The sequence below is a fragment of the Onychostruthus taczanowskii genome, unplaced genomic scaffold, assembly GCF_017590055.1.
Source record: "Onychostruthus taczanowskii isolate IOZ18803 unplaced genomic scaffold, ASM1759005v1 scaffold255, whole genome shotgun sequence".
In the NCBI taxonomy this organism is placed as follows: domain Eukaryota; kingdom Metazoa; phylum Chordata; class Aves; order Passeriformes; family Passeridae; genus Onychostruthus; species Onychostruthus taczanowskii.
In genome coordinates this window covers 17,002-34,538 of record NW_024499852.1, presented here as the reverse complement: position 1 = coordinate 34,538, position 17,537 = coordinate 17,002, and the positions used below count along the sequence as shown (strand labels likewise).

Here is a 17,537-nt window from a genome sequence, read left to right as displayed (position 1 = left end):
AGACACCAGCATTTTTAGCACACAAGAATCCCCATTCTGAGGGTTTACCCAGAAGTGCTTGGCCAAGTTGGTTAAGGCTTCAGGAATAAACAACTTCTTCCCTTCTCCCCCACCTCCTCTTCCCTCAAAACCATGGAAAAAACCACGGCAATTTTGACTGCCATCAGGAAAGAGAGAAATTTATATCAAATTGCCCTGGGCCACCCTGGGCCACTCAGCTGAATTAAGTCAAAGGGACTGCTGGCAGGCTTAAAATAGGCATGTGTTTAAGAGCTTTCCTGGCTTTATTGCTGCAGTGGGAAGGAAGAAAAAAAAAAAAAAAAGAGAAAAAAAAAAAGCTGCAGATGCATAAATTTGATATTGAAAATATCATCAATATCTCCAAGACACAAAGTATAATTAGAATTAGTAATAAATTCCGGTCCACATTGCCTTGCATGAAGCTTAAATGAAAGCAAAGTGAGAGAGATACCAGATACTCTTTTTCCCTCCCTGTTGCTTTGTATTGCTCTGAAAACAGGTTCAAGAATCACCAGAAAGAAAGATGTGAGATTCTTTGCTGTGTGGAGGGGTGTACCAGAGCAAGGACACTAAAAAATATCTGTAGCACACCAAGGGGGCTGGCACAGTGAGGATGGCACAGGAGAAATGTAAGAATTCCTTGGTAAGTGCTCATATCATCACTTTGGTGGTTTTCAGCAATTTGATTTTGTGACAAGCCTTCCTGCACTGTGTCACAAATAATTTCCCTCCCTTTCAGACTGTGGGTCTAAGCAGCAGCAGCAGCATTTCTTCCTGCCAGCGTCCATAAGGAAAGCAGGACGCCCTCCTGGCAGCAGAAATCTGCTGTGATCACATTTGTGAAGCTCTCAGCTACTTTTCATTGGTCTATAATCTGTTTATTTTAAGGGAAGGATGCCCACAATGGCTCTTCTGGGCCTGCTCCAACTAGCTGGAGTCATCTTTAGGGTAATATTTTCATCTGGTCAATGGTGGTCTGAGGGTGAATCCATTCAGAACATCATTCAGAAACAGCCCCCCCTAAAATTTGTATCAAGAGACCCTGCAGGCATGCAAAGAACACGCTAGGTAGATGTGTTTTCAAATGTAGGTGAAGTTTCTGCTACTACAGAAACTCCACACATCTCTTTGCCTCTGCTGCAAAGAACAATATAAACAAACTCAAAGTGGCTCTGCCAACTCCAGTGCCACAACAACCACAGCTACCCTGACGTGTTTTGACAGGCATTATTTGCAAAACCATATATTTTGATAGATCAAAACAGCTCCCAGCCTAATTACAGCCACTTTAAGCGGAAGATATTACTCACCCTTTCAGAGCTGAAGCCCGTGAGCCACCAGGCAGTGGCTCAGACATGCCTGAAGCCCTGCCATGGATGGAGCCTGTCCATAGGGGCAAGTGGAGACCTCACAGAAGCCGTGGGCTTGATGCAGAACTTATCTGTGAAATCCTGCGCAGCCTGTGGTAAGCAAGAGATCCAAAAAGGTGTGAGAAAAAGTCCCTTCCGACTGGGAGATCTGTCAGCCGGCTGACCTGTGTGTTCCCAGGCGAGTCTGATGCCTCTGAACCCCAAGCACAAGCACCCCAGCCCTGGAAGTTTCAGAGCAGACACCGCACACCCCAAGATGCCACCACAATAACAATTACTGCAGAAGGACAGGCTGCACATCAGCCGCACAAACAGCAATTAATCAGCAATTAATTAGAGATCAATGACACGTAAAACCCCCAAGGAAGGCGCGTGCAATTAGCAAATGTATTTAAAGCAAGCCACAAGCCCACAGTTTTTTGTCTGACACCACTCTGCACCTCATCCCACTCCCTTTACAAGCCGAGGGGGCTGTGGGAGGGCTACCTACGGAGCTCCACTTGGCAAAGCTCATTTCCAACACCCTGCAGTGGTCCAAAGCCCACGGACATGAGTCAGTGACAGTTTTCCTGTCCATTCCAGTGGACCTTGGATGGCCTGTAAACACCCTTGCCAAAACAAGTAATCTCTAATAGGCGAACGTCGCTGGTTTGATGACTTGGGGGTGGCTGCGTTGCCCTGGACAGTCCAAAGTTGAGACACCACTTGGTAAACATCCACATGCACCACCAGCAGCCCCAGGGGGTTAAATTTAAGTTTAAACTATTGCTTTGCATTGGAAGTTAAACTCCTCTGACATGGGGCAGGTACATTACTGAGTAGTTTCATGACCCCTTATATCTGCAAAGAGCCCTGTGATACCTGGCAATTAAAAGGGAAAAGAATTTAAAAATAAAAAGGGCAAAAGGATTTATAATTCCTAGGCTGAATCCCAGAAATGGCTACAGTTTGTCACAGCCTGTGGAACAGACAGAAACTGTATTTTTTCTTTCCTCTCCGGCTCCGAAGTCCCGAGGGTAATTCTGCCAGAAGGAGCCTCCAGCCAGATCGCTCCACGCCGGGCATTACCACTCTTCACACGGTTTTGCTTCTTTTTGTTTAATTGAAAGAGTTAAACCCAAGCCCCAGCTGAACTACTGGAGGGCGACGATGACAATAATATTAGGAAGAAGAAGAACAAGAGGAAAGAAGCAGCAATTCGCTCCCGCACAGAAAACGCAAGAACCAGAGGTTTTCACTCCCGTGTCACACTCACCTCCTCCTCAGGACCCTCAGCTGTCCTTCCAAAAACAGGGATGGACGGGAGACAGCCAGGAGCAGCAGCCTCGGGCTCGGCTGTGCCACAGGACCTCTCTCCATCAACCCCTCCTTCTTCTCCTCCTCCTCCTCCTCTTCCTCCTCCCCCGTTGGCACCCGCGGAGCAGCAGCGACACAAAGGAGCGCCGAGGTAGCGACAGCTCCCTGCCAGCCCGATTCCCTGCGAGGAATCAAGGAATTCCCTCCTTTTCCTGCCACACGGGAGTTAAAAAAGCCTCACAGGAGCCCGCGGTCCGGGATGGGGAGAAGCTTTCCCGGAGCTGAGGTCAGGGAAAGCTCCAGAGCTGCTGAGACCCGGCTGAAGCTGCTTCAACAATGACAGCCCCAAGTTGCAAAGATAAACCACCCCCTCCACCCCAGGCTAATATTTTTCCCTTGCCTAACCACAGTTCTGCATTTCACTGCCTCTGTCACGCTTGCTTTGTTGGGAAATAAAAGGACTATTGCAGCATTTCTGTTTCATAGAATTGCTGTTGCTGCGTTCCCTGAATACAGCTGCCCCTTAAAGCAGCAAGATGCACTAAAATCTTGCTAGAAGGCAAATCGCAGGGGCAGGGAGGAGCTGCCCTTGGTCTGCTTTCCTGCCAGTGAAGCAAAAAAAAAGCCCACCTATATTTGCACCTGCATGTTCACCCCCAGCAACATAGCTGCTCTTCCAGGTGGGGATGGAAACAGCACACAGGTGATACCTGTGGGTATTAAAATAAAAAGGGAGAGCCTGGCATGACATTAGCAGGAGGAAGATAAGGTAAATTAAGTAGAAATTAAGGTTTTTTTCAAAGCAGTGGGGACATCAGTGAAGTGGCTTGGATCCCAGCCTTGCAAACAGATCTGCAGCTTCAGCTCCTGGCACCTTGGAGATCCTGTGGCAATGGAGAAGAAGCTTGAATTGGTGTCTGGTGTATAAATCAAATCTGTGTGTATCAATCTGGTTTGGTGGTTTAGCTCACCGTGCTTTTCTCCACTGGATGGAGAGATAGGTGCCAACTTTCTAGGAGCAGATCTCTAGGGAATGCCATACTTAAGACAAAAATCCAACTGAAATCAAAACAAAACACACCCAAAAAAACCCACAAAAAAACCAAAAAAAAAAAAAAAAACCCAAAAAACCAAACCAAAAAAAAACCCCCCCAAAAAAACCCCAAAAAAAACCCCAAACCAAAAAAAAACCCCCCCAAAAAAACCCCAAAAAAAACAAAAAATCAATCCCCCCCCCCACCAAAAAACCAAAAACTAAAAGAAAAACCACACAACCAGAAAAAGCCCCCAGAAAACCCAAAAGCAACCAAACAAAACCAGCCCCAAAACCCTCAAGAAAAAACCCCAGCTGTATCACCTTGTAATCAGTCCCTGTGTTAAATATTCCTGGGGAGGACTCAGAAAGGGGAGAAAGGAAGGGAAAGGATTGGATTGACTCAGGATTATGTGGTCTGAGCCTCATTTCTTTATGTGGCAGGCTGAAACTACCTGGGCTGTAGCAAGACCCTGAATTTTGCACACCCCGACCTCATGTCTAGGTGCATCCCAGCAATCCACATGGCACTCATCACTCTTCCCCCCAGGAGAAGGGAGTGGATGCAGTTTTGTCTCATTTCAGTGAGACTTGTGTATGACTGGGAGGGATTTAGATTTTATCCTTGTAATCAACCATATGTGCCCCAGAAGGCAGCACTGAGGGAAAACGAGGAAGGTCTGGAGTGCCCTCAGTCCCTGCAGCTCATTCCATGGACAAGACAGACAGCTGGGAATATTTGTCTCCTGCAGGAACTCATTTTACCCTTTGGATAGCCTGGTCATATGTCATTTATCTCTGGAAGATACAGACCAAGAGCCAAAATTTGATCTGAAATGCTACAAGAGGTGAGGATAGAGGACAGAGAATAAATTTTTTTGTTCTTACCATGATTTTTTTTTTTGCCAAAGCAGCTCAGGCTATTATTCAGATGGAGTTCCCTGACTGGAAACTGCTCTGTTCTCACAGCTCCAGTCATGATTTTCCAAAACTCAGTTTGGGTCTACAGGCAAAGCAGTTTCACAAGAATGGGATGGAGCCTTCTTGCCAGCAGGGCATGATGGAAGGGAAGAGAGATGTTATTGGTAGACCATAAAGCAAAACTGCCTGAGAAGTGATATTGCCACTGAAATTAAAAAGAAAAGAGAAAAAAAGAAAAAAAACATAGAAAAAATAAAGAAGAAATAAAAAAAGAAAAAAGGAAAAAAAACTTGCAAACACTTGCACATTGGGTTTAGTTTACATCCATGTGCAGTTAATCCAGATGGCCATGTGATTACAGCTGAATATGAGATTATGTACCACAGGCCACTTTGGAGAGGAAGACACTGTGCCTGGAGTGCTGTGCCTAAAAAAAATGAGACATTTTCTTCCATGTCTTGTGCACAATTTAAGGACACAAAGAAATAGCCAGAGAAGCAGAACATAGAAGAAAGTAAGCCCAGTGGGTATCTGTTTTTTATAGTTAGTGGAAGAAGATGGGACATTGTCTATGTGCTTTTTCATGGGCCAGAAATAGGAAATAAATCCATCTTGTATTCATTCTCCTTTTACTTCAGAGATAGTGCATTACAAGGTTTTGCACTCCTGCCAATACTCACTGCCAAAAGAGTAAATTGCCAGTTTTCACAAAGTTGCACATTGCTCAATAAATACATATTCAGCGGGACAAATACCTTCTCCTTTTAATATCTGTGTTATTCTTAAACACATTTGATTAGAGAGATGCACGTGCTGGGAGACAGCTCCATTTCTTACATTCAAGAAAGGAGAAAAACCCCTCCAATTTACATAGGATGCATCTTTACTTGCTTTTGGAAAATGAAGGTGCCACAAATACTCCATATTATCACATTCCCACCTCCTATCCCTGTGCCCAAGCTGATGAAAAGAGCGTTTCCACTCTCTTAAAAGTGCAGAACAGTGAAGCCACTGGAAGGTTTTTTGGCAGCACAGCCCTAATGGAAAAGCTCAATCTCACTCATAAAAGCTACACAATGGACAAAACCTATTATGGAAATCCTGTTATCATTCACTTTACAAAATAAATGGGGGACAAGTATCTGGCAGGGGCTACAGAGGAAACTCTCCACAGTCTGACAGAAAAAGGAACAAGGGATTCATCAGTCTAAAGTGATTAAGAAGTTTGGTTTTAGCTTCCTCTTTTTTTTTTTCCTTCCCAAAACAGACCTTACTAAAATAAAACAAAGGCAAAAACCTCTCTGAGAACTCTGCCAGTCTCTGTTAGTTATGTATTTTGGGAAATGGAGTGAGTCCACATGACCTCTGTTGTCCCCATCTTTGAGATAATGCTGTTACATTTTAGAAGAGCACTTGAGCTATGGTTGACAAGTGCTCTGTGTAGTTTTGTGATAAGAAAACCTCCATAAGGAAAAAACCTGGGCCCTCTGAAACCATCTCAAATCACAGAAGAAAGGCAAGTGGCACTTGCTGATACAGAGATAATTCATATCTTTTATTTAACAGTAACCCATGGAACATTCAGAACTTAGACTGTAGCATCATGAACTGCAGAAAGTATAGAAGTTTTTTCTCTACAGCCCTGTTCTTCTGCTAATGGTGATGAAAAACTCTGTGGATCCATGATCCTGCTGAACTTACCTCAAGTTCTCTGCCATAAAAATGGCACAGGTCTCCCTCCTGGGAAACCCTGGATAGTTTCAGACCCCAGCCTGAATGGATTCAAGCTGCTAAGCTGGAGGAAAGTTTTAATTTCTTACTCCCTCCTCCCCAGAAATGTTTCATCTTGGGGAATACATCAAAACTGGATTGCAAATTATTTGTCAAATGCTAAAGACACACAGGATGAGGCCATGAAGGAACAGCCCATTTTCACCACAGCAGATCAGCTGACTTCTTATTAAAAACCATACTCCAAAACTCAGAGTCTTTCTTGAATCCTGCTGTATTGCAGGCATTGCATTTGGATTCTTCCCTCTCTGAAGACACATCTGTCAAGGGAACCTGCTTAAACTCCTAGTGAGAAGAAAAGACTGAGTATCACCATGATAAGAAGAATGCAGCAGGTAGGGATTAGTTTCTTTGTTAAAGAATCTATTAAGTACACCAAAAATACCAGCAACTCTCTGCAGTCTGCTACAGATTATTTAACCTAAAATGGCTGTCTTTTCCTGAATCTGTCATTCTCTTCTTCCTGGAAATAATGTTTAACTTGGGCATTCTGTCTCCTTCACTGGCCTGCATTGCCTATGTAACTAATGTAACTGCATCATTCCTGAAAAAATGGCATTCTTGCCACTTGATAAATGGATTTGCAGCTGTGTGGCAGACAGAACTGAAATGTGAAAAACAAACTATTCACTGTGAGGTGTTAGCAATAACTGTATCAAATTGTGATGATCATTTCACAGATACAATTCCAGTGAGTGTGTGGTCTTTAATCAAGTGTCCTTTTAACTCAACAGTAAATGCCCTATTTTCTATTTGAATTGTCATTTAGATTAGTCTCCTAGACTTCTTCTAGGAATTCTCCTACTCACCTACAGTCTAATCTATGTCTACACGTGCTAATCATCTCTTAAACACTGATCCTGGCTGGATGCCACACACCCACAAAAGTCACCCTATCAGTCCCTTCACCAGCTGGGCAGAGGAGGGAAAATACAATAAAAACCTCGTGGGCCGAAATGAGAACACAGAGATCAGCCACATGTCACTGATCAGGAAGAAGAGACTTAGGGAAATTTGTTTATTACCAACCAAATCACAGTAGGATAAAGACAAAGGAAACTAAATCTTTAAAACTCCTTTATCCCACCTTTCCCTTCTTCTTCCAAGGCTTAACTTCACTCTCCATTTTCTCTCTTACTCCTTCCCCTCAGTGGTGCAGGGAGATGGAGAATGGGGCTTGTGGTAATTTTATTAAACATTCTCTCCTTGTTCTTCCTCATCACTGATGGTCTGGGATGTGGCCAGAGGATCCCTCCTGGAGCTGGCTGGACACAGGGGAAGCTTCCAGCATCTTCTCAGAGAAACACCCCCCACTACCCAAACCTGGCCATGCCAACCCCATACAAACAGAGTTTACTTTATCTGCTGTTGTGGAGCAGCTTTTATTCTGTCAGGGAAAACACCAGCCCACGAGAGCAGCAAAGGAACAGCACAGAAAAAGTGGTGCAGCTGGGCTGGGTGATTAATACAAAACAGAAGACAAGGCACTCAAGTTTTTCAGACTCATATGTCCTAAGAAATGTAAAGCCAGATAAGGAATATGTTTTTTTCCCACAAAGTTCGTTTCACCTTTGTGATCTGCTGCATTTTCTTCACTGGTTTCCCTCATTTTGCAACTCCAGCTTCCTAAGTTGGTCTTCAAATTTCTGAATGTCGACTTGATGCTTCATTAGGAACTTCCCATTTAAGTGAAAAACAGGTATGTCATATTTGTATTTATCATACCACGCTGAGTTCTCTGGAAGGGTAATATCCACCTCCTGCAGAATAAACTGTGGCAGAGAAGAAATATGTCAGTTCCTGCTGGACACTGAAAAAACAATACCTGCTTGTCTTCTGATCAGTGCTTTCCTCAGAAATGCAAGGCTGTTTGCCTGAAGTTTGTGGGTTTATTCTTTGTGTTGCAGATTTTTTGAGTTTTTTTGAGTACACAATATATGTAGCCACAACCCTTGGCTGCCTCTCCACAAGGGAATCTCTCCCTAGCCCAGAATATTCTTGTTCCACTGGGCAGAACCACTCTCCTGTGGGCAGCAACCTCAACAAACACACAGCTGGGAACAAAACAGGCAGCAGAGTGCAACAGTTCTTAAGGCTTGTATTGAAAGTTTCATCCTTCAACAGAGAGAGCAAAACCTGGCTGAAAAATGGCACAAATTGCAGTCACATAGTTCAAATATTCAAAGCCCCACTTAGTCACATCCTTCCCAAATTACATCCTGGCTCATAAAAGTTACAAACTCCTTCAGACAAAGCAACAGTATTTGCAAAAGGAGTATTTTCAGGAACTCCTGTAACATGGTTTATATTGGTTTAGTTTGCCAATACTTATTTGAGTAGCATTATCACAAAACGCTTTTGGATAATGAGTTTTATGTAAATCAGTGCTGAAATTGTCTTGAAGAGGTCATCCATGAAAGAGTAACAGATGCAAATAAATCCAAGCAATTTTCTTTTTACAAAGAAAGAATCCTGATTAACTGTTCTTCTCATATAGAAAACATATACAGAATTTCCATACATTACCCTTCTCTTGTATGGCTCAAGAACTTCTTTTGCTTCATCACACAGAGGGCATGGTTTCTAAATGAAAACATTCAGAGTACCTTAAAGCATGCAGTAAAACACAAATGTTGTTTGTACTGTGAAATAACACACAGAACATTATATTAATTCCTGTAAATTCAGGTTCCCTTCCCTGCACCAAGCACCCTGTCTTAGGGCTTTCTAAAACTTTACTTATCAGTGCAGTATGGATGAAAAAAAAAAAAAAAACCCAACAAACTATCCAGCCACTGAATGAAATTATTTAAATTATTTTACATTTGCTACTGCATTTCTCATGGGGCAAATTCAACAGTTTTCTAAAAGCAGATCCAAGGGAATGATCCGAAAGCACTGTCATCACCAATTGAAGACAGCTGCATGTACCATTCCTGCTAAAAGAGGAATGAGAAAGCCACGCAAGTAACTTCCAGCTTGTCTCTGATCAAGACACATGGCTCAGTTCAAATGGGAAAAGAAGGTAAATTTAAGACTGGGTGGCCATGCCTGGAAGAAATTAAGCAGGATCCTCCAAACTGCAGAGCTGGAAGAGGAGAATAACTCTACTCTTCTTAGAGTTACTCTAAGAGTAACCTCCAGCAAGGAGAACTGGCAAACAGCTTCAGAGTTTTGACCTGTGATGAGGTCAAAAAACCCCTCACATTTTAGAAAACTTCCTCATCTGAGTTCTGCTGACCACCCAGACTGTAACTGAAGAATTAACTCATATGAAAGCATGTTGCTCCAATGTTTACAACATCAGAATTTGGCCCATAATTCACATGGCAAATTATATGGAGGTGAACCTGACCACTGTGTCCCTCTGCCCCAAAACACCTCCCACAGCTGGAAAAGACCTTCTTCTCTTTCTCCCACTGAAAAATCTTCCTAGAGCTTGGTTAATTGTGAAGTTAATCTGAAACAGCTACTTTTTTGTTTCCTGTAATGTGAAATTTCCAGTAATGTGAATTACTTCATATTAAACACTCTACTTTTATTTAGATCTAACCTTTAGATCTAAACTGCCTTTCCCACATGGACAAGTCCTTGTGCTCTGAAAACCTAAGCAGGACACTGAAGTGCTGTGTTCTTCTACAGAAGTCCTGGTTGCTTTTGGAGGGACTGGTTTAACAGATACTGGTGACTGAAAGGAATTGACCCAGAACATCAGCTCTGTAGCACCTCACTTTTGTAACACACCAGGCTCTTTCCAGTTAAAACAGAATACATTTCATTCCTCTAGGCCTGTGGAGAGCTTCCAAACATACCAGGTACATAAATGCATTTGTTAAAGATGGCTAACTTGTAGGAGAAAGTACTTTTACTCTCGTGGCAAGCTTAAGCACTAGGTGGTACTGGCTTAAAATCAAAAGTGAATTATTTTAACAAACAGTGAAATCTTTTTTAAAAGTAGATTTATACAAGCAATTGGTGCACAAATGCTCAGGGGGTCAGAAAAAGGGAAACAAGGGAAACCCATTTGGTAGTTTCTATCATTTTATCTAGAAGTCGTAACTCCCTTCTGTTTCTCCTTTTCTCCTTATTAAAAATAAGAAGGAGGCAAACAAGGGGTCAATTAGCATAAACAGTGTAGATTAGATTTTTTGTATAGTCTGTGCTTTTCTTTGCAATTGCCAGTGAACTTTTAAAGCTAACAGTAAACATTTACTGTTAAAAAACACCTTCAACAGAAGGCCATTTCAGAGAACTGCTGGAAATCTGCCACTAGAAAATTTGATTTCACACAGTGCCTTCCTAAATCCTAACACTAGTTAGGAATTTTAAGACACAAAGAGCAATTTTTTGGGCAATTATTAACCCAAAGGTCATTATTCCCTACCTCACCCCATTTGAATTATGAATGAATTGAGGCTGAGCTGGGCACAGAGAGAGAAAGCTGCTTTCTCTTTAAAATACAGTTCTGATTATTAAATGGATGCTGACCTATTATTTTTAACCTATTCATTTGTCACACAGTTTAAACACTCCTGTATGTTCACAGATGGAAAGAAAAAACACTGTGCAGGAGGAGGAAATTATTTTAATCGTATCTAAAACCACCACACTGATGTCAGCACTCTTAGTGCTTTGCATTTGTAGTTATTCTTCTCTTAAAAGCTGCAACAACCACATAAATTCAGAAAAAACCACCCTGTGCCATCCTTTATAAAACTGCAGAACTATGCAGGTAATAACTGAAAACAATTCATGGTTTGTGACAGTCCACAAATGACTCTTCCTGCTCATCTCATCTGTTTTCTAAATATGCCTAGGAATACTACACCCATTTTATCTGCTGCCAGTAAAGCAAAAAGAGGGTAAAACAAAATCTACTTTTCCCTCATGTGCTCCCAACACTAACTGGATAAATTTTACAGTCTGACAGGTGGTGCTGAAATTTAACACGAGCACTTTGAAGACCCTGCTTTTGACTGCTGATGCTTGTGGTTGGCAGACTGTGTGCAACATTTCATCTCTGTTCTCCATTTTCCGGGTGAAACACTGGCAGCTGGGCCAAACCTTCAACTAGTAAATGAACCAGAGAGTCACAGAGGCAAAACTGTCCTGAAATATTTGCTGATTGCTAATTCTTACTTGCCACAACGACAGCAGCACTGTGCAGCAAAGCCCGGTGTGCAGAAACCCACTAAGTGAAATGCCCAACACTACTTTGAAGTGGGGGAAAAGAAGGCAAGGACAAGCCATTTGATCTGTAACTCCTGTGTTTCAGAGCTGACAAACACACAGTCTCACCCAGCTTTACTGCGTGAACAGCTCTTACCTTGGTGAATAAAGTCAACACTGGCTTATTCGTGCTGGCTGAGCAGAGCTGTCTTCCCAGTGGGCAGGGTGAATGCCTGGCTCGTGGCAGGGCTCTGCTCAGAAAACAGAGCACCATCATCCTGTTCCAGGCAGGAAAAAAAACCAAAAAACTCTTGAGTTGTTCTGCGCCAAGTTATAGCTCATGAAATTTAATGTCAGGATAAACGCGACGCTTCTGTGGCGGCTCTAAATCACACACAGCCAAAACATTCATCCCAGGGTTTTTGTGCCCGTGGTATCAACACATTCATCAGGGAGGTGCTTTACTATGTGGCAGGCCAGAAACATTGTGCAGCTCAGAAACCAGCAGTTTCATTAAAAAAAAAAGAGGAAAGAACAACTAGACACCTACATTTTCTTGCCGAAATGCCTCTTTTAAATTCCCTAACACAAATGCTGACATAAATGCGTTATGCTGCTCCAGCTCCACAGATGCCAGCTGGAATTACATATTTAAAAATGCAAAGTGCTGTGCTTTGAACCTCTGTAATCTTGCTGCAGCATTTGACATAGTCTACTTACCCAAATTATTCCATCAAAAAAACTAATCTGTACCTAATCAGAATATTAATACAATGCGTTCTGCAGTGAGAAAAAAGCTGTAGCCAAGATGATTTAACTTGGCAATATTAAAAGCATTCACACTGCCCTAAGTCCTTCCAGCAACAGCAAATTAATTGATGGGTTTGTGATCCCTTTGAGAGAGAGTTTGAATAAGTTAAGTGCTATTGAAGGGTGCCAAGCTGGAGTCTTGAAGTCACCTGTTAATAATGTCATTAATAGTAGCACTGCTTCCTCTAAACTTTTGTCTTAATGTGACTTTCACAAGGCATTTTAGGACATGAGGGAGGAAAAAGGAAGGCAAAGGGAGTCTGCATGGTCATTACCAGCAGACATGACACCTGATATCAGAATTTACACTGGGAAAACCTAACTGAATCCCTTTCACCCAAAGCCAAACTGCTTCTTCTCAGCTTCAGGCCTGACTAACCTGTAGCTGTGTTATCTAAAGCTAAACACACAAGGTGATGCCACAATTTCCAGCAGCTAAAGAGTGAGCAGGATCTCACTGCAACTGCTAGGCACAGTTTAGGATGTTTAGTCAAAAAGAACCCAGTGCCCTTCTGCTTCACTGGATCTCTCAGTACTGATATCACAAAGCTTTTTCCTAAGAGGACAGTTTGTCCAGAGTAACCACTAAGGAAGAGCACTACAGTGGACTCTAAAGCTGTATTTCCAAGCCACAACCACAAGAAAAATCAAATGGGTGACAGGGCACTGCTCCACCAATCTTCCTGCACAGCCAGAAGACAGCAGCTATTAGTAAGAGTCAGCTGCAAGGGGCAGAGCAGTAAAATTCCTGCCACTGAGCAGTGACTGGCACAGCACACACTGCCAAAGGTCACGCTCCTTGGCAGCCACTGCATTTGTTTCACTTACCAAGGTGGAAATAGAACTGCCTGGGATTTTGCATGTTAAATGTAAAGGACAAGCTTGGAACCTTTTGGAAAAATGCAGATTTGGATGGCAGGAAGAGCCTCAGTCAGATGCAAAAAATTTTTAAACCCAGAACAAATGAAAGTCTAGAATGGATGAAGTCTAGAATGAAGTGTTTACAGCATGTTGGCCTGTTCACGTACGAGATAAAAAATGGGGGTAAAGAAAAGGGTCTGCTCTCTGACAAGTTTTTTAAGAACCCTTTTGTTGCCAGCCTAGCAAGCCTTCCAAATGAGGAAGATGCCCTCAAATTGTTTTGTTTTAGCAGAATGAATGAAGCCCAGATTTTCAGAGATCACATTCTGCCTTTCACACATATATGTGCATAAAACAGCTCCAGTTCAGTCCTATACAGCACTTTTTTGATCCCTCCATGCTCTGCTGTCCTGAGGACAACTCCTGCCAAAACATCAGCTGACAGGGAATTAATAAAACAATATCAGTACCTAAGCTTTGAGACCCACCAAAAAAAAAAAAAAAAAAAAAAAAAAAAAAAAAAAAAAAAAAAAAAAATTAGCCAGTAGTGCTGTAACTTCCTCACTAATTTTAGCTGATTACAAAAAATTCCACCTTCAGAGTTCAGAAACACTACCTTCAAGAAATTCAGAATCCAGCAGCAAATCTTCCCTAACCAGTACTGCTACTGAAGAAAGAATCTGCTGTTTCCAGGGCTAACTGGAGACTGGCTGGCTGTTTTTCTAGATAACCTAAAGAAACAGAGTCCTGTCTATCTACTCACCTAAGCAAAATAATTCCAAAGACACTAAAATGCACAAAACTTCCCATACCATTATTCTGGATCTCTCTCTAGACCACCCCCAATTATAAAGATTTGCTTGAGGATAAAAAATGAGCACATAAATGCGAAGAAGGATGCTTGCAAACTTGAGAATTTACCTTCCCCTACACCACAATGCTACAGATTTAACAAATTAATCTTTTGAGTCTGGACTTGGCCCATGCTCTAATTTGCAAAGCCAAGTTGGACTCAATTCCTGTTAAGAGAATTCCATCACCCAATAAATCCTCATCTGCAGGAAAAGTAAGTTGTGACACTAAAACCATCCATTATTTAGATGAGGTGAGTATCTGTATAAACTTAATCTCAGCATCAATCAAGGCAAGACAAGCATGGATTTTTTTTTTTCCTTGAAGTATTTACCTTTTAAGTAACAGCTGAAAGAGAATGGGGGCAGAAAGTAGGTGCAAATAACAGGAAGTATGTTGATGGCATGTAAAACACCTATCTCCTGTTGTCCCTCATTCAAAACCAGCTACGGCCATCAAGGAAACTAAATTTTCTGGCAGTCTGCATTTGATTACCTACCAAGGAAATGCTGAACAGGAAAACAGGTGACACAGACCAGGGAGCCCACGTGAGTGGGGACAGCAAACCTTGCAGCTCTGGAGATCTTCACGCAGCTTTTACCCCACCAGACATTCAGAGGAGACCTGCAAAATACAAGAAAATCTTTTTGCACATGCTCATAACTCTATAAAAGATTTTCAGGGAGAATCAGACTCTTGCAGCAGCTCCAAATTCAAAGATACCATCAGCAATACCAGCTGTGTCTGTGGGGTGATGTTATGCATCAATCAGTGCAAGCTTCCATGCATCTTCTCCTCTAACCTGGGGAAAATCCCAAAAAGACACTTCATTCCATCCCAGAAAAGATGGAAGTGTCACATTTGTCAACACATTTTGCTCAGTAATCCCCCCAGGAGCTTGCATCCTAGAATCTGGTCCAGGGCCACACTACAAATTCCAGATAATTGCTACCATAATCTAAAGTTTGTAATGGAGCTTAAAAGATAATAGCAATAACAGCACAATAGAGAATAATATATATGCCACATATATTATAGAACACAACACACAGTATTTTATATGTACCCATATATCTCACAAAATTATATTAATATCTTAGATGCTACACATCCTATAATGTTATAATATTAACAAATATAACAATAATATTAAAATATTAACATATTGCTAACATTAATGCATATTACTGTTTATATGGGTCATATTAAGGTCATATTAATATGTCCCTAATATGCAATTAATATTGCTTTGGTGTAGTGTATCAATAATTGTATTAGTAATAGTGTATGTTATATAAATATGTACATAATAATACTGTATATTAATTATATACATAATAATATTGTATATTATGTCATACTTATTTTATTTAGATGTACAGCTTGTACGTTTTAAGTATATACACATATATGTGCATATGTGATACACATTTGTGTTATTACATGCCTATACATATAACACATACATATAAGATACATATTTGTGTGTGTATGTATATTAAAAGTTAATATGAAATATCCAAAATAAATATTAAAAATATAAAATTTTAATATAAATATTACAATTGCATATACATATACACACAAATACACACATATATATACATATCTACGTATTTGTATATGCATACATATATATACACATATATATTAAAATATAAAAACGTTTATATGTAGGAATGAGATGCATTATATATATAACACAAGTTTTAAATATACACACATATTGATATATATACCTACAGATATACATATAAATATATAAAATAGACAATAACATGAAATATATATTGACATATATGATATGTATTTGTGTGCCTATATATATAAAAAATAAGTATGAAATATATAATATTAAAATAAATATTAAAAATAGAAAATAAATTTAAAGTAAATATTGCATATACATATACACACATATACATTTTAACATATATATGAATATATAATATAAAAATACATAGACATATATAAATATATATTTTTATATATATGTTTTATATATATTTTTATAAAAACATAAATTATATATATATGTATTATATATTTTAATATATTTTATCTATTAAAATGTATAATTTTAAAATATATATTTTATATATAAAAATATATAAATATATTTATATGTGTGTATATATGTATTTATATAAAAACTCATAAACATATATATAGACACATATATATACATACATATATACACATATATATGTATATATAAATCACATAAATAAATAAATAGATAAATAAATAAATAAATAAATGAAATCGAAATGTTTATATGTAGGAACGACAAGCACCATAGACATAACACAATAACAGTTTTAAACACTTCTGTTTGGAAACTTCTGAGCGACACCCCCCAAGCCCCGCCGGCGAGCCCAGCAGGGTACAGTGTATCCAGAGGCCTCCTCACTCTGCCCCGCAAGGAGCCAGCTCGCCGGGGGATGCCGATGCTGGAAAATTTGTAACGGGACCCTCGGCGGGGACGAGGAGCGGAGCCGCATCCCGGGGGAGCGCAGCCGCATCCCGGGGGAGCCGCATCCCGGGGGAGCCGCATCCCGGGGGAGCCGCATCCCGGGGGGTGCTGCATCCCGAAAAGCCGAATCCCGAGGGAGCAGCATCCCGAGGAAGCGAACCCCGAGGAGAAAAGCCCCGAGGAGCCGCAGCAGCCCGCAGCCGGGTCCGGGCGGTCCCGCACCCACCTGCGGGAGCTCCGCCGGAACCGCGCCGGGAGCGCCGGCTGTGACGTGACTCCGCCACGGGAAGGAAGCGACAACGGCTCGGGAAGCGCTCCCGAGGGAAAAGGGGACGGCCGAGGTCCGCAAGAGAAAGTGAAATTGTAATAGTAATAATAACAGCAATGGTAATGCAATAGTAATGCAAAATAGAAATAATGGTGTAATAGTAATGATGGAAGTAGCAAGGGTAACGGTAATAATGGTATCAGGAAGTTTTGTTAGTAAGGTGGGGACTTGGCGTGGAAATTGGCGTGTTAGTCCCTGAGGTAGGGCTGTGAGTGCGGGGTTTGGGTAAAAGGTAGGGTGGGAGGGAGGAAGGAAGGAAAGGAAGGAATTCAGTCCAGGTGATGACCAGGATCCTGGGGGCTTTGAAGGTCTTCTACAGCCTCATCCCCCCTTACACATCAACCTCTGGCCATCACTTCACACCCACTTCCGTGCTGATGCTGCCTTTTATTTGTTGTGTGCTAGAACAAGGATTTTGTCCCAGAAAAGTGCTGCCTTGCCTCCACATGGCCCCTTTTCCCATCACATCTTGTTTTTCCTCAGCGTGTTGGCAACAAGAAGCCTTGGCTGGGTCCACAGCCACCAGGCTCCCCAATGGCCAGCACCAGCACTGCTCCAGGTCTGCCCCCAGAGCAAAATCCTGGCTGGCAGCTTCCCCACTTCCCTCAC

General features: G+C 41.4%; 1 protein-coding gene across 3 annotated transcripts; it reads right to left on the bottom strand.

Annotated features, from left to right (window-relative positions):
• Positions 1-6,221: 6,221 nt before the first annotated feature.
• On the bottom strand, positions 6,222-16,863 carry CUNH5orf63 (chromosome unknown C5orf63 homolog). Of its 3 annotated transcripts, none has more exons than XR_005952864.1 (6): positions 16,827-16,863; positions 14,624-14,748; positions 11,759-11,879; positions 8,959-9,015; positions 7,520-8,204; positions 6,222-6,717 (listed from the first exon to the last, which is right to left on the bottom strand). XR_005952864.1 is itself a non-coding variant. In XM_041407148.1 (6 exons), the coding sequence occupies exons 3-5, from the start codon at positions 11,876-11,878 to the stop codon at positions 8,025-8,027; spliced, it is 357 nt and encodes a 118-aa protein (XP_041263082.1). In that variant the 5' UTR covers position 11,879; positions 14,624-14,748; positions 16,827-16,863; the 3' UTR covers positions 6,222-6,717; positions 8,002-8,024. The 3 variants fall into 3 exon arrangements, 2 of the variants coding, with proteins under 2 accessions (XP_041263082.1, XP_041263081.1); XM_041407148.1 differs by having other exon boundaries at positions 8,002-8,204; XM_041407147.1 differs by lacking the exon at positions 6,222-6,717 and having other exon boundaries at positions 6,784-8,204.
• Positions 16,864-17,537: the final 674 nt, after the last annotated feature.

Excerpts from the sequence above, each read along its gene's own strand:
- CUNH5orf63 (XM_041407148.1), bottom strand. The coding sequence starts at position 11,878 with ATGATGGTGCTCTGTTTTCTGAGCAGAGCCCTGCCACGAGCCAGGCAT. Across the intron at positions 9,016-11,758 it reads TGTTGACTTTATTCACCAAG|AAACCATGCCCTCTGTGTGA; the intron begins GTAAGAGCTGTT and ends GTTTTCATTTAG. Across the intron at positions 8,205-8,958 it reads TTGAGCCATACAAGAGAAGG|TTTATTCTGCAGGAGGTGGA; the intron begins GTAATGTATGGA and ends TCTCTGCCACAG.